The 16,300-nt window shown below is 38.2% G+C and overlaps 1 protein-coding gene across 4 annotated transcripts in view; it reads right to left on the bottom strand.

The window, feature by feature from the left end:
- The window catches only part of stim1a (stromal interaction molecule 1a), a 45,741-nt gene extending 29,907 nt beyond the window's left edge, over positions 1 to 15,834 (bottom strand). Inside the window, exons 1-5 of one of the 4 annotated variants that reach the window (XM_008424859.3) lie at positions 15,659 to 15,834; positions 14,024 to 14,156; positions 4,970 to 5,100; positions 3,146 to 3,260; positions 305 to 416 (exon numbers count right to left, since the gene is read on the bottom strand). In XM_008424859.3, the coding sequence (XP_008423081.1) occupies positions 305 to 416; positions 3,146 to 3,260; positions 4,970 to 5,100; positions 14,024 to 14,144 (479 nt within the window). In that variant the 5' untranslated portion in view covers positions 14,145 to 14,156; positions 15,659 to 15,834. Of the gene's footprint in view, positions 1 to 304; positions 417 to 3,145; positions 3,261 to 4,969; positions 5,101 to 9,495; positions 9,605 to 14,023; positions 14,157 to 15,658 lie in introns of those variants that run through there. The other 3 variants (XM_008424860.3, XM_081614979.1, XM_081614978.1) reach the window with 3 other exon arrangements.
- Between the last annotated feature and the right edge of the window lie 466 nt (positions 15,835 to 16,300).

Genomic DNA, 16,300 nt, shown 5'->3' with positions numbered 1-16,300 from the left:
GTTGCACTTAATATGGTTTGGAAGCTTTTCTTCTCTTCACTCTAAGCTTGAGAAACTTCAGTAACTGAAACCGTTTTCTTAATTCACATTATAAGACCTTTGTTGTTGATTCTAAAAAAATTAAGATGTTAAAATTTCAGGTATAAATGAAATCACAATGACCAGGGCAAGCCATCAATAAATAAAAGTGTTGAACTTCTGGGACTAAGACAAGTTTCAAGTCTTTAGGACACAAATCTGTGTTGAGTCTGAAATCTAATCTTTGTGACTTAAGCTCGATTCAGCTGGCCTCCTCTAGTCTTACCTTGGCATAACACTTCCATTGAAAGTCAGCTTGCGAAATGCATCCACATACTGAGGTAATTCTACATAGGTGATGAGCCATTCCACCACTTCATCAACTGTCCAATTATACACTGAAAAGAAAAACAGTGAGTCAGATGAAGTTGTTCAACTGGTCCTGTCTTTTACAAAATTAGAGTGTGAAGACAAAAGACATTCCTGCAACCAAGAATTGAAAAGACATACAGAGAATCTTCAGCTAAGAAAATATTTATTGATGTCTGAGATGGAAGCCTTGCAGTACTATGATAACAAAGAAAAAAAAGACATATTATGGATGATTATGTATGATAAGGATAATATAACCTAATTTAAAAAGGGCAAATTTCCCTTGCAACTTCTACACAGAATCAAAAACACAGCTGTCTAGGCTGACACATTACATTTAAAGGAAAAAAAATAAACCCAACCCAAAAGCTCCAGAGCACTATCTAAGTGAGCACAACAAGCAAAAAAAATGGGGCTCTGAGCTACATGAGTACAAGATACAGCAGAGCTCTCTGTACCAGACAGAGAAGCCAATCTGATCATTTCAAAGAGGAGAGAGCGGAAGTGGATTTTGTGCTGACAGAGTCAATGATGTCCACTCTGCCATTATCTGCAGCTGATAAGACCACCGTTCCTTAGCCCACATGAATCTAATCAACTGCTCTGCTGCTTCATTAGGAGAGTGAGATGCTTCACCAGGGTATGTGAGCTTAGCTCTGAATCTGTTAGGTTGTTAAGGAACGTTCCTAAATGTAATTTCTTTAGCTGCGTTTCTACAACAAATGTATGCAAAACTTAGTCGATACTCTGCTAATGTTGAAGAAACACAATTTTGCAATTGCGGTATTTCTATTAAATAAGACATGCAATTAAATTACACATCAATAAGTTTGTTCATTAAAAATCATGGTAGTGACGGATGTAAAGTATTACATGAGATATAATCATATTCCAGCCATGGCGCCATCAGAAGAGATGTAGGTGTCTTAGTGAGACGTAGTGACAAGTACCTTATACTTGGGAGTGGCGTTTTTATTAAATTGTAGTGAGGCATTTTACAGATGAACTATTGATTCAAAACTTTCGAATGACAAACCCAACTTTTGATAAATTGTGTAAAGCTGTGGAGCTCTGGATACAAACTGGTTTGATTAGTGTGATGTGAAAAAAGTCTTTCCTTGGCAGTTTTGCAAAACACACCAATTTTGATAAAGCTAAAATATTCTACCCCATACTAACTTTCTGAAAATTGGCAGGTAAGTGAATTTATTTTCATAATTAAAATTTGTGAAATTTTATGGTCAATGGAAACATAAGTACCAATAAAAAACTGTATTAAGGGTCACATAGAACAATAATAAATAAAACAGATTTTTTTCCCCCAGTCTCTCTTCCATACACTGACCCCATCCTGAATCATGAAACACAAGTTTCATCTAAGGACAGCTGGTCCTGAGGATTATTCTAAGTGAACGGCGAGCATTCTAGGAGGAAAAGAACACAACACTTAGGGGGCGTTTACGCGACAACGATCCAACAAAAACGGCACTTTTGTTCAGTTTTTGTTGGATCGTTTACACGATAACGTTCTAATTACAATCTGTGTTTACACAGTAACAGTACACATCGAAAACGTGTAATGCTCTCGCTGCGCCTAGTTGGTGCTAGGTTCTTTGAAACTTTGAAAGTGCGCATGTGTTTAAAAAAAAGTTGTACTTGAAGGCATGTGGATTTGCGTGAGAAAACACGCATTGTGTGCGTCTGATTAGGGTTCATGCAGTTGGAAAAAGTGGGATAATTTTGCTGAAACGCCTTGTTTGAGCTTTCACGGTGTCTGTAGCGAGCCCCGGACTGGAAGCTGTTTATTGTTTTTACCTTGGAATGGCCAACAGTCTGTTATTCCTATACCAATTTGATAAAATAGGAGTTCCCGCACGTCCCATATCCGTGTCCTCTGTTACCTTTTTCAGCAGTTAAAACAGTTTAATCTGTTGCTAACAAGTCGTAACTTGTTTTTCCGAGCAGCCTTCAAACGCAACATGAAAGCTGAGACGCTTGCGCTGGGTTTATACCTGTGAGGCAGCGAAGGAGACCTGCTGCTGCTGAGTTGAGTAAAGCTGTTGGATGCAGGTGATGATAGCTAAAAGATGACTAGCTAATATCAATACAGCACGTTAAGCTTGTTAACAAGTAGCCTGTAGGGTACTGATGTTGTTGTGTATGTTCAGCTACATAGATTCATTTTGTCCCCCCAAAATAAGTCGATACCCCCCTGTTAAACTCATCTGGAGCTGGGGCTGGTCCGTAGTTCTCTAGATAAGAGCGCTGAACAAGCAGCCGTGTATTTTGCCACCTGGGCGGTGCGGAGCGGTGAAGAGACACTGAGGGAACCGTATCTGATGGGGAAACTGTAACACCAGCATTGTGAGTAGTTTCTTCTTCTTCTGTGGATTGTAGGAAGCAGCTATGTTTTGCGTCATACTATGCATGAGCTGGGGATTCTCTGGAAGAAAAGATCCGTTTTCTAGGTTTACACGACAACTGAAAACGGTACGTTTCAGAAACATCGCACTCTGGAACCCGTTTTCAATCTGTGCCGTTGTTAGAGAAAACATTCGGTGGTTTCGTGTAAATGCACACTACAAACGCAACAAAACTCTTCCGTTTTCCCCCGAAATCGTTGTCGTGTAAACAAGGCCTTAAAGAATGGTTTTGGTTCTTAGTTTAGTGCAATTCCAAAGAACAACAGCAACAAAAACAAAAACATTAAAAAAAAAAAAAAAAAAACATTTGAAGCACAGCCTTAAAGCAGTACCTTCAGAACCTTTCCAGGCATTCCACAAGTCTTCCACGCTGATGAACTGGTCATCGCCATGGAAACTGTTATGCTTGGCTTTGGGGTCGTGGTAGTTAAGATCTTCTCGAAGGAACTGCAGGATGACAAGGATTCTTGTAGCCATTACAAAAAGATATTTTACAGTGTAAAACAGCACAACGTAAACACACTCTTAAGACTGAGTGAAATAAAAGCATTAGAGTCAGGGTCGCACCAATATAAAAATGTGAGAAAATTACCCCCACAATCCTCTATTACTGCATCTCTATTATTGTCACCCGACCTTTTTCCCAACGACTAAAACAATCATACATGCCTACAATAAGAAGCTTGAGCCTAGTCTTCCTCTGTACAAAACAACACCATTCTTCTTGCAGTCTCATGGCATCCTGCACTGATCAGAGAAGTTTCCCTTTTTCTTCTTCTCTGCATATTGCACCGACATGCGTGCAGGACAGCCATGCAGTTTGCACTACCAACCATAATTTCCTATTTAGCATTACAATCTCCATGAACACAATTGTCGTGAGTTTTAGGTAACGGAAGAGAAGTAAGTCAGTTGTTTTTTTTTCTGAAGCACCATTTAAATGTAATACAACTGAAATCTTAGAGTAATGGTATGGGACATTCTCCTGTCCATCCGTTTTCTTGCAAATGTGTTCCAGTTTTCTGATACACATTTCACTAGAATGCATAATGTCACACTGCTCAATCATCTCAAACTAACTGTTGAAGATGACTGTACTCCAGTGTATCTGCAGCCACCAGATACCAATGTAACATAGACTCTTGGGGATGCAGAGAAGCAGGAAGCTGCCATCATAACGGCACTGGAAACAAATCTGCAGCAACTGCATGGTGCCATCATGACAATGTGGACCAAAATATTTCAGGAATGTTTCCAACACGTTCTGATGCGGTTAGAAACTCAATACAAGAAAAATGCACTAAATAAGATGCCTAGAAAGTGTATGTTACTTATTTACTGCTAATATGTTTTTACTTTATATAGAAACAAAATTCAAAGCATTATTTGATTTACTTTGATCCTGTCATCTAATGTTCAGGTTCATTTTACTATAACTTCAATTTTACCCCAAAAAATTGTTTTTCTGCAAAGAAAATTGGATCTAAAACTGATTATTTTATTTCACCAACTTATAAACACAACCACTTTAAAACCCACTAGAATGGTAGTTACCACCTGACTGGCTCCACAGCCTCACTAATGAACATTCACTAGACTGTACACCCACTGAACCACCGACACTCTTTTTAAAATGAGCCCCATATAGCACTCCCACTGCAGTGAAGTCAACAGAGGTGAAAGACAGTAATAAGCCCTGATGCTGTTCCTTCTTGATAAAATGAGGTAGGAAGATTTCATGACTGTGTGGTGACTGTGTAAGATCATTGTGCAACAGAAAATAAATTAACTTCGAGCAATATGATCAAGATCTACAACCTGTTGTTAAAATCCAGCTTCCTTAATATTGATTAAAAAAAAATATTGGTTCCATTTGCAGATTATTTCACTTATAATAAGTGAGCTTGAGCCTAGTCCAGGTTCAAGCCAGGCTCAAACTCACTAATAATAAGCTCAATTATTATAAGTGAGCTTATTTCACTTACTGTAAGTGAAATAAGACATCTTCCCCCTTGTTACAAATAAAAACAATCTTGCTGAAAAGTTAATTCTAAGTTAGATTTAACTTACTCTAAGTGTGCTAAGATATTTGCACTAGAAGCTAGACAAAAAAAAAAAAAAAAGTGGTAAGATTTTGCAGTGTATCAAGTACTTACGCCATCAGTCTCTACTACGTCTACGTTGCCGTTTGCATCATCATCCATCTGCTTATGGATACTACGGATGGCCTCATAGGTGAGAACGGCATTGTTATCTTTGCATAGTGGTTCATCGATACGACAAAAATCTGAAAGACAAAGAAGATTCAACATTGGACTCACTGGACAATGGGTTGCACTTTTCCTCCAGGCTCTGAGGTCTATACGTTCATCTGAAAAGAGAACATTTGACCCCTGAGGAGCAATCCAGCCAGCCAGGTGTGTGTAGAGCATCTGGTTCAGAAGTAGCTTAACGCAAGCAATGTGACAGTAATACTCCATGTTCCATACACACTTGCATGCAGAGGCTCTGCAGAAACAGCCATCATCCACAGTGGTAAAGAAAAAACATTTAAGGCTCTTAAACAGGTTTTCTTTATAAACCCTCAAACGGTTTTAGTTATCTCATTTACATGCGCACCTTTTATTTTCTCCACAGTTTTTTCTAACAATTAACTTTCCATTAGCTCAAAATTAACAAATAATATGTGCGATGAATCCATATGTACTTTTTCTTACTTACTTTTGGCACTGACTAGAAGTAATGAAATAAATGAATTTTAAATTACATTCTAAATCAGTGTTTTTCAACCTTTTTTGAGCCAAGGTACATTGTTTTAATTGAAAAAATCTCGAGGCACACCACCAACCAAAAATGTAAACAAAGATACTCTGTAACCACCTATATTATATATATATAGTCATTCTTATCAAAGTGTCTTGAATAGGAATCAAATAAACACAAAAAATTATTTTTATCATATTTTACATTTCTTATTTCAAATTGCACTTAACATGTTCACTTCAAAAATACACCTGAACAGTGCCACAACACTGTCGTGTGTGATGCATGAATGTAGAAACATTCATGCATCACTAATTCTCGTTTTAATGTAAAATGCTCTGTACCTACTGCCATCTAGTGATAATAAAATTACATGATTACACTGCTAGTCACTACTACAGCAGAGACACTCAAAGATGGCATTATTTGCAGATAATTTGTTTTCAAAAAATCTTTTAAGACCAATTACCGTATTTTCCGGACTATGAGCGCACCATACTATAAACCGCACGTTAAAATTTTTTGAAACCCCCCCCCCGAAACGTAACATATATCAGCCGCACCGGGCTACAGGCCGCTGGTATCTCTGCCGCTCTTGGTTTCCCATAAGGACCCAGCAGAGGGAAGCAGAGGGCTGCGTCCTAATAACTGCTGGATATATTAAGGACACAGTTCTCTGTCTCCAAATCCGGTTTTGTTCACACAGAGTTTATGTGCAGCGGCTCCATTTCCCTCCTGTACTGCCAGATTGATACTCAACTTAGAAGCTGCATCATATGAGTTTGAAAACATTTCTCTGTCATGCCTGCTGCTAGCATGTGCTTGTTCAAAATGAAAATTAGCGCGTTCTTCGATTTCCAATTTTGACTTCCAATGATTCACTTCCTGCAAAAGAGTGGTTGAAGAAAAATCCACAGAAAAGCCGCACCGGGCTATAAGCAGCATGGTTCAAAGCTCAGGAAAAAAGTAGCAGCTTATAGTCCGGTGAAAGGTGAAATTGGATAATTTCCACGGCACACCTGACGATCAGTCACGGTACACTAGTGTGCCGCGGCACAGTGGTTGAAAAACACTGTTCTAAATTATAGATTAGTATCCAGACAAGCCGAAAATAAAAACAAGTTTTGAACACCATTTGTAGTGTATCCCAGCTTGTTGTTTTAAAACAATACATAATTCCCAGTTTTAATTTTCTTTTAACTTTGGAAAAATGCCAGAAGCTTCCCCAAAGAGGCTCTGTTCTGTTAAAATAACTAAGGACTAAATTCTTTGGCTGCAGAGAAAGTGTTGTTTATACAAGGCATTTCAATCAAAGTCTCTGTGTTACAAAGAACCCAAGTATTGTCTGAATGCATCGGCCAGAAATAGCTGCAAACGAATCACTGTCAGATCTAAAATAGCTGTTTGAAAGTTTGGGACTTTAATAATCAAGTTTATCCATAAAAATAGAGGTTAAAGGCATCAAGTGAAGCTTCTGTGGGCAGAGGGTTTTGAATTATCGCTGGATAATTCTCAAATAGTTGACTTTTATTATTAGCCCCACTACCCTCTGAGTCCTTGTTGTTCTTCCTGTGTTATTAGAAATCTTGAACCATCGATCTGAGAAGGAAAGAAAAGAAAAAAAAAAATTTTTGTCTCTTTCCACAGACTCTCGGGAGTCGTTATTATGGCAATGCATATTACAAAGTGTTCAATTATGGATAACATTTTTGCATTATCATAACGTCATTATAGAGTGCAGAGCACTTCGAGATTTCTTTTGTTCTTACATTTTTTGATTATTTAAATGCTTCACATGAAATAATTGGTAACACTTTATTTGACGGGGTGTGCATAAGACTGACACGACACTGTCAAAAACACGACATAACACCTGTCACAAACATAAAAAAGTCTTTATGAATATTTATGACAGTTGTCATGAAGTGTCATTCTGTAAAAAATGAAACCTTTAATGCAAAGTTGCTCTAAAAGTTGCATTGAAAGTCCATTAAAACATTAAAACTTTGCATTAAATTGTCATTATTTAAAAAATCATGCAAAGTTGGCACTTTTAATGGACTTTTAATCCAACTCCATTATTCAATCCATTATTTACCAAATGACACTTCATGACAACTGTCATAAACATTCATAAAGTCTTCTTCATATTCATTACAGATGTTATGTCATGTTTATGACAGTGTAATGTCACTCTTATGCACACCCTATCAAATAAAGTGTTACCAAATAATTTTTAACATTAGTGAAAGAAAACCTAAGTAAATACAAAAATGCTGTTTCCAAATAGTGATTTTATTTACTGAAGGAAAATAACAGTTATCCAAACTAACCTGACCCTGTGGACACGTTGCATGTTATTGTTTACATAAGGAAACTAATAAGGAGACTGTTCTTTTACACAGCATCCATAACCACACTGCTGCGGCAGAACAATTTAATTAACAAAATGAAACCTGGACATGTAGGTATTATTAATTTAGTGCAGCAAAGGGAAAAATAATGCAGAAAAACTGTTGAACATTTTTCCTTTGACTCTCAAACCTGTTGCTATAGAAACTGACTGACAACAGCTCCACTTATATATTAGAATTCAGCAGCAAAAACACACAAACATTTCCCTCACAAAAAACAGAACATTCAGTCCGTTACAGTGCTATGTTCTCAAGCTTGATGTTTATTTTACGATTATTAATAAGTGGTTGTCTGAACACAGTGGTTGATAAGCTAATTTAAACACCTGTGCTACTAATGATCTGTCAAGAGTTAGTGTGTGGGTCACCTTTTTTTTTTTACTGACATGAAAGAGTTCTACAGCACACCTACATGTTAAGATTATCAAAGTCAAGCTAGCATAGCTGACCTACTTCTTTCTCCCTCACTATATTTTTTAATTGACACTTATCACTGAGTTGTTCTGTGAAACACTCATGTGCGTGAGCGTGCACATGCACACACACACCCTGGTACAACCACCTATCACAATAGACATCGAGATACAAATATTATGCCACGTCGTGCATCCTTAGACTGAGTGTATAGCATTGCTGGTTTATACTGCATTACAATCTATTCTGTTAACGTTGATGCAAAGTCAGTATTACTGCGCCAATGCTAACTCTGCAGCACTAATCTGCATTATTTTATATGTTTTTCTCTCCTTAAGGGGGAACTGTTTCGCAATGGACCTTACCAAACTCCGCCCAGAAACGCCCCTCGAAAGTCTCACGTGACTGCATGTCTCACAAACAAAGCCTCGCGGTGCTTAGTTTCTATGTGTAATTTCATTTCGACTGACTCTCTGCAGAGTATTTCTGAGTCGATTAGTGTAGCATTTCTGCTGGATTTTCAAAAAATATCAGCCACGACAATGGCCAGGGGAACCAACAAGTTCATGTCATCTTTTTTGGACGACATCAAGGTGTTTGAGGCACGCGATGCCTCCAAGATTGTGCGCATCACAGCTAAATGCTACCGGTCGATGAGGAACACAGCAGATCCTCAGCATAAATATAGCTGTGGACAAGATCACTGATGCCTATTGTTTATGCAAGGCTGGGTAAGTCGGGCATTCATGGTTTTGAGGGTGATTTCTGTTGGCAAATGTACGTATGTACCTAGGCCTGATACACGGTACTCGGAGGCTAACACGATTAGCATGGCTAACACGATTACAGTGTAGTAAAAAGCCTTTTCAGGTAAAATAAAATCTTTAATGTATGTCAGATACGGTACACATTGCATATTGATCTGTTCAGCTAACGTAAGACTGTAACAGACAGGTTTCAAGGTGTAGAAGTTGTATCGGTACTGCCATTATGCTGTACTTGGCTAAAAGGTTTTCATAATGGATGTGTTTATTATTGACTCTCTGTTTTTCATTCACTAAATACAAAGAAAGCAAAGCAATAATACTTACACCAGCAGACACTCCTTTGTTCTTATTGATCCTACGACGGTTGAGCTGCAAATGCGGTCGTGCACAAGCTTTGATCCAAGCAAGGCAATCCGTTTCAGATTTTGGAAATCTGTGAATTTCAGTTCCACAAATATGATCAGGATACCTGACATCGCCTGTGCAGATACCCCACTGACAGTGGAGAACCATTCTTTTTCGAGTCCTGACGCAAAAACTTTCTGCCGGTTTACTACTGTAGCTTGTGTTTGTGAGACGGTCACGCACGTGGTAGCTGCGCTGTGACCTAAAATGGGCATTAGCCAATGAAACGCGGCCCCTGTGGTAAGGTCCATGGCTGGCCACACTTGGAAAAGTTCACCACTATTGCATATTTTCTTTACTTTTTTTCTCACTGTGGTTAACTGGAGATCAATTTATCAATAGTAGTTTTTCACCTGTTGCTGAATTTGTTTTGATCAGGAGAGGATGTTCTACTTTTGAGATATTTTTTCCAACTTTATGTTGACAGACACATTCCATCTCAGAGATGTATTGAGTCTAAAGGTCTCATCTGGTAGGAATCAGGCCTGGGTATGCTTAGAGCGCAGGTGTCAAATTCCAGTCCTGGAGGGCTACTGCCCTGCAACTTTTAGATGTGCCTCTGCTACACCACACCTGAATAATTAGGTCATTAGCAAGGCTCTGGAGAACATATCTACACAAGAAGGAGGTAATTAAGCCATTTTATTCCAGTGTTTTGTTCCTGTGGCACATCTAAAAACTGCAGGACAGTGGCCCTTGAGGACTGGAGTTTGACAACCCTGGCTTAGAGAAACAGACATTAACAAAAATAATTTTAGAGATGTGTCAATCAAGTTTTTTCCTGCCGATACCGATCACCCATGAGGGCCAATCACCGATACTGATCACCGATACCGATCACATTATTATTATTTTATCATAAACACTACAGGTTACATTATGTGGAAAAAGGAACCATGAATTCACCTTATTTTAGACAAAAAATTGTTTTTAATCACTTTTTCCAAGAAGAAAACTAAACAAAACAGGCATTGTGCAAATTGTACTGCCATCAGTAATCAGGGATGAAAGTAAGGGGGTACGGCAGGGTACTGCGTACCCCTAAAAGATTTAGCGGGGGTACGCAGTACCCTCAAGAGGGGAGCGGTTGTCTGCTGTAAAAAAAAAATCTACAGGTTCACTGTGCAGCTGTGAGTTCACCCACTAATCAGCAGTGACTGATTAGTTTTTCAAGAACAATCTAAAACACGACTTAATCAGTTAATAAATAGCTTTGTTTCCTCATTTCATATTGTTTCTGAACTGTTCGTGCTTTGCTAGAGCAGAGGTCCAATAATACGTCGATCGTGGAAGGTTTTGAATCAATCTCAGATCACCGATACCGATGACATAATTTATTTTATTTTTTTTATCATAAACACTACCGGTTACATTATGTGGAAAAAGGAACCATGAATTCACCTTAATTTAGACAAAAACCTGTTTTTAATAACTTTTTCCAAGAAGAAAACTAAACAAAACAGGCATTCTGCAAATTGTACTGCTATCAGTAATACTATCTTTAACAGACTGATAACATATGAAGGCTCTGAAGAGGCTAAATAATGCAAAGAGCCAAAATAAAACCTCTCAACATTGCCAAAAAAATTAAAGTATAAAACTTAACATTCAAAGGCAAATACAGGATCCATTACAATAAACAATCCTGAGTTACTGAATGAAAACTTCCTGATAGCATGGCGGCTAGCTGATTACTGCTAGTTCTGAGTGGCTGTTTCTGACTGAGCCGAGTAATTATGCAGAGCAGGGAGGAGATCGATTTTTTTTTTTTTTAGAGATTATCTGTCTCATGTTAGGACAGCGAAAGTTTTAATACGCATGTAAAATGTATTTTTTTGGTTAGTTGCTGCAGCTTTAAACAGGTTCGGTTTGAGAGTTTACTACCAGGTGGAGCAGAAGTGGCGCTCCATCTGTGAAATATTACTATCTGTAGCGCGTAGCAGCGGGTAACAGCGAGAGCAGAACCATCGTCTTACATCGCAGCTCGAAGACTTAATTTTGCGGGTTATTTGTTTAGCTTTCTGACCGTCATGCTAATCCGGGTGAGTGTTTATAGCTGTGCGCTGCTTTACCTGCTATCTGATCCTCCGTATGTCTTTTTTACTGCAGTGAGCCTCGATGTAGCCAAACTCCGTCAAGTATGGCATTGTTTTTATGTCGTATTAGCTTCGTCGTGTTGATGCATTTTGACGTGCTTCAATGTTCCACCGTAACACGCAAACGTCCCCTTTCACTCAGTGCGTTATAGTTCCACATCGCTTAGGATTTGTTGCTGCGCGTTTGCGCAGTGTGAAGGAAAGGAGACCAGCTGCACAGGCAGGCTGCGAAATGAGATGCAGGTGATCGGTATCGGCAACAAGAGCCAATGATCACCGATCATGCACTTTTTCACGAAAATCGGCCGATTATGATCGGTGACCAATCGATCGGCACACCTCTATTGGTCAAGGGGGAAAATGCTTTTTCATTTAGAACCAGGTTAGTCTGTTACTTATAAAGGTTTCCCTTTGTGAACAGGTGACTCTTGAAAAAAAGTAAGTGAATAAACTGTAAATATAATAAACCACTGTACATTAAAATTAGTTTGATGATCAACACATTTAAGTGGGATGAGAATTCTGAAAACCTTAAAAATCTGTAAGCGAGCAAAAACGTTTTCATAACACTATATATAGTTTACATAATGATACAGGTTTGTCATGTCTAATGACTGCTTTCAGGTTTGATTCTTCAGTGGATGTTTATTTGTACTTTTAAGAAGAATGTTGGCGGCATTTCCCAAACAACCGTTAACTAGGATGGGAAGGTTAGGGCCAATGAGGAGAGCGGTCTTGTCAGTGAGAAATGATGGTTTAGATACACACACAGCACAGATTCAGCTTCAGCCATGACCACACGCTTCTGCAAAAAACATTTTAGATTTCTTAATTGCAATACTGCAGTTTTATGATATTACATAATTCTTCTTTTGTACAATTTGGGGTCGTCTATGCTATTGTTTGGGTTTGAACACAAAATCTTCCCTGATAATAGTCACTTTTAAAATCTTTTGAAAGAACCTTGCAACATTATGTCGTCACCTTGCTCAAAATAAAACAAACTTCCCCTTATGTTTAAATTTGCCTGAGACAAGAGTTCCAAAAAGTCCCTAATCCTGGTTGTTTGTAAGTTTTTGTTTCTCATAATTCTGCATAAAAAGCTTCTGATTTGAATAAACACTGGTCAAATTATGTAAAACAAAGTTTTATGTCTTTGGAATCAACATGTTTTGACAAAATCTGAACAGAGAGCAAACAGTCTAAAATGTGACTATTCCACTAAGAACACGCTGGGAAACAGGACCAACTACATGTTCTTATCGTTAAATTGTGCCTTAAGTGAAACCGCTAAACCAGAACAAAGAAGTGAACTTCTGTGTAGTGAAAAGTGAATTTTTGAGCCACCGCATGCAAGCTTTTCAGCCTCAGTAAACCTGCAAAGCCACATACCGCAGAGGAAAAGACATTCTCTCTCTCTCCGTGTTTAACAGAGACTGAAAGCACAAATATAAAAAAAGGCCACCACCTGCAAAAGTCTCACACACGTAACCAGGTCTTTCTTCTCATTTGGCTTGCAAACATCCAGAGACACTAGATAAGGTATTTACATACCAGTTGGCCAGCTTTTTTTTGTAAGAGCTCAAGTTGCGTAAACTATTCAGTGTGCCTGCATGGCGAACAGCACACTGTTTGCCACCTAATAATGGCGACAGCTACCGTCGACAACAGGCACTCAAGATACATTTAGGATGCTTTAACCTTTTCAAATCAAGAACAAATTTTCTCACAATAAGCCTGGTGAGACAATCAGTAACATGTCTTTAGATATGCTTCAGCTGGTGTGCAAGTGATGTGAATGAAAAGTCAGAGCATTTCTCACTCTAACCGTCTGCTCAGCAACAGTGAAAAAGACCACAACAAAAGGAGTTAGCCATGTGTGCAAACAAGTAGTACAAAATCCTAATGGGTACCAGAGGCACAAGTCAGCACATTAAAAACCCAAATCAACACAAAGATCATATTTTACAGCTGACAGATCAAGAGTTTCTGTTGTTTAAACAAAGTTTCTTCATGGACTCAGGCACATTCAGAGATAAAAGATAAACCTGGGTTACAGAGTAAAAAACTGTGCTACACTATCAGTTTGCATGGCTTTGATGCCGTTTTATCTTGTCTACATGAGCTTAATTCTGTTGGGTTTGACTTGGTGCCTTGCTCTACACTGGAGGACAGGGCTTAATGGCAAATGCCAGCTGTACTATTCTCAGCATAGCCACATTTAGTGCCTGCACAATCACAAAGATGTAGCACAAACTGTAATGCTCTAGCACTCTATAGTGTGCGAGTGTCAGCCTAGTGTATTGTTCCCAATGCTACAAAAGATTAAAACGTGATGAATACACACTCACCTGACAGGCCATTTTCACCATTTTGAGTCTCTGGTGAAAATAAACTTTGCTTTTCAGAAGCACTCTCTCCAATTAGGCACAAACAAAATATCCAAAAGGTCACAGATTTGTGAAGCTCCATGTTTGCTGAGAGCTGTCGGAAAAAGGAGAGTCTTGTGTAAATCGTGACAATAGTAGAGTTAAAAATACGTTTCAGCATATACTAAGCAACTCAAACATGTTATCAGGGTTTATTTTTCCTCTTCACACCTTAGCAGTTTTGGTCTTGTTGTACTTGACTTTTTTTTTTTTTTTTTGGTACAAAATGATGTAATTTACCACAAGACATTTTGAAATGACAAGGTATTTTGTGCCTATTTTGACAACCAGAATGTAAAGCATGTTTTATAACCAGCTGCATGGAAATGTGGCAATATGTCTCCAATATATTTTTATACACAGCAGAAGTTCTACTCAAATTCTTTCGGTGGGATAAGATGTTCTAATTTGTCAAATGGCCAAAGTGGTGAATATAATAAAATAAAGAGAATAAGGTGTAATACAAAGTTTCTATTTACTGGATGCAAATTAATTTAATGGCATGTAAGATCTCCACAAAATGGGAGCAAAAAAAGGTTAATTGATCAGACATAAAAATACAAGCTATTAGGGGTTTCAAGTAACTCTCACAATTGTTAGATTAAAAAGAGAGAAAAAACAGGTAATCATACGGCATTGCTCACTAAAAGAAGTAGATACAAGGGGCTGTATAAAGAAAATAAACCAAACAGAAATAAATATATATGCATTTGACATTTAAAAATATGTATTCCAAAACAGAACAGTTGTAATTAGTTCCAGTTTGAAGACAACTTTTGAGAGAGTTGGACTAAATGAAGCTTTAATATAATGGTTCCAAATTTCAATGAAATATCGATTTGTATGTTATAATGAAGTCAACAACTAAACCAACAGGAAGGAATTCTCTAGAAGTAAGTGTGGTCTCTATATAATAAGGTAATCAAACTGTTATGCAACACTGAGATCTATACTAAAACGTATCTGACCAAAGTTTGTACTCAATGTAACTGATGCCAGTTTATCTAAAACCAGCACAAAAATGAATCTCTAAAGGTAAAATGAATTTTTACGAGTTTTGTGGTGCACCTACACATTTCTTCAGAGTCACTGAAGTGCAGTTAGCTTGGCTTTCAATCAGGAAGTTACTTAACACTTTATCTGCAGTGGACTTTTCCTGCCGTGAAGCGCTGTCTTTCAAAATATGTTACTTCAAGAGGGAAATAAGGCTGAAAAGTGACAGCAGCCTGCACCTTCTGCTTCTTTTGGCTGGGTGTCTGTCAAGGCAACGGCAGGCTAGCTAGCTCAACAACTCAGGCTACGAGGAAAATACAAAATATCTTCATACGAAAAGAACACCTTTGTTAGACTTAAGCCCTAAACAATTATCCTCTAGTCTTTTCTTTATAAGTTTATCACGGCGTCGACATGCTGCATTTTGTTAAGATGTATATTAGCCACAGATGACGTGTAGCTAACCACGAACGTTAGCAAGAGGAGCAACTGTAGTTTCAGCTAGGTTAACATATACTGCTAAAACAAGACCATGTTTATAACAAAAATATGAATAAAAGTTACCTGTCATGTATTACAGTCAACAGATAGTGTTATTTCAGCTCAATCGCAACATTGCAGCTGATGTCTGGCCCCGCTGAGAAGAAAAGCAACGTTACTCCACCTCCTGGTTGAGCTCTCACTCTTTAGCCTACAGACTGAACCAAAAAAGCCGCAGCAAGCTCATCTTGCTCTGGGGAGAGGAAAAGGTGTAACGACCTACGTTGCCCCTTAGCGGTTGGAGTGTGTACTCGACGTCGCTCCATGGATGTGCAGAGAAAAGGAGCCATCTAGTGGACACGATGAAGCGTTGCACACCATTCAAGCAAAATAACAATTTTTCAGCCACCATGAAGAATGAGATTTTACTGATGAATATTTAGGTTTAATCGGCAATAGTCCAATTTTCACTTATTTCGCTGAGATAAAGCTTTTTTGGCTTCTTGGCTTCTTATATCTTCAAACATGAAATTTAGACCTGTTTCCAGTTTGAAACTGCCAGATCTATTGCTTCTTAGCATTTTGGAGCTGTCCATCATCTAATATGGCTGAAAATTGAATGTAGAGCTACGAAATCAGAGATAGTCAATTTTTCACTTCTTTCGCTGAGATAAAGCTTTTTTGGCTTCTAGGCTTCTTATATATTAAAACATGAGATTTAGACCT

This window comes from Poecilia reticulata, chromosome 13 (genome assembly GCF_904066995.2).
Source record: "Poecilia reticulata chromosome 13, P_reticulata-male-v2, whole genome shotgun sequence".
NCBI lineage: Eukaryota > Metazoa > Chordata > Actinopteri > Cyprinodontiformes > Poeciliidae > Poecilia > Poecilia reticulata.
Note: the sequence above shows the minus strand (reverse complement) of the source record. Positions and strands in the feature narration are given on the sequence as shown.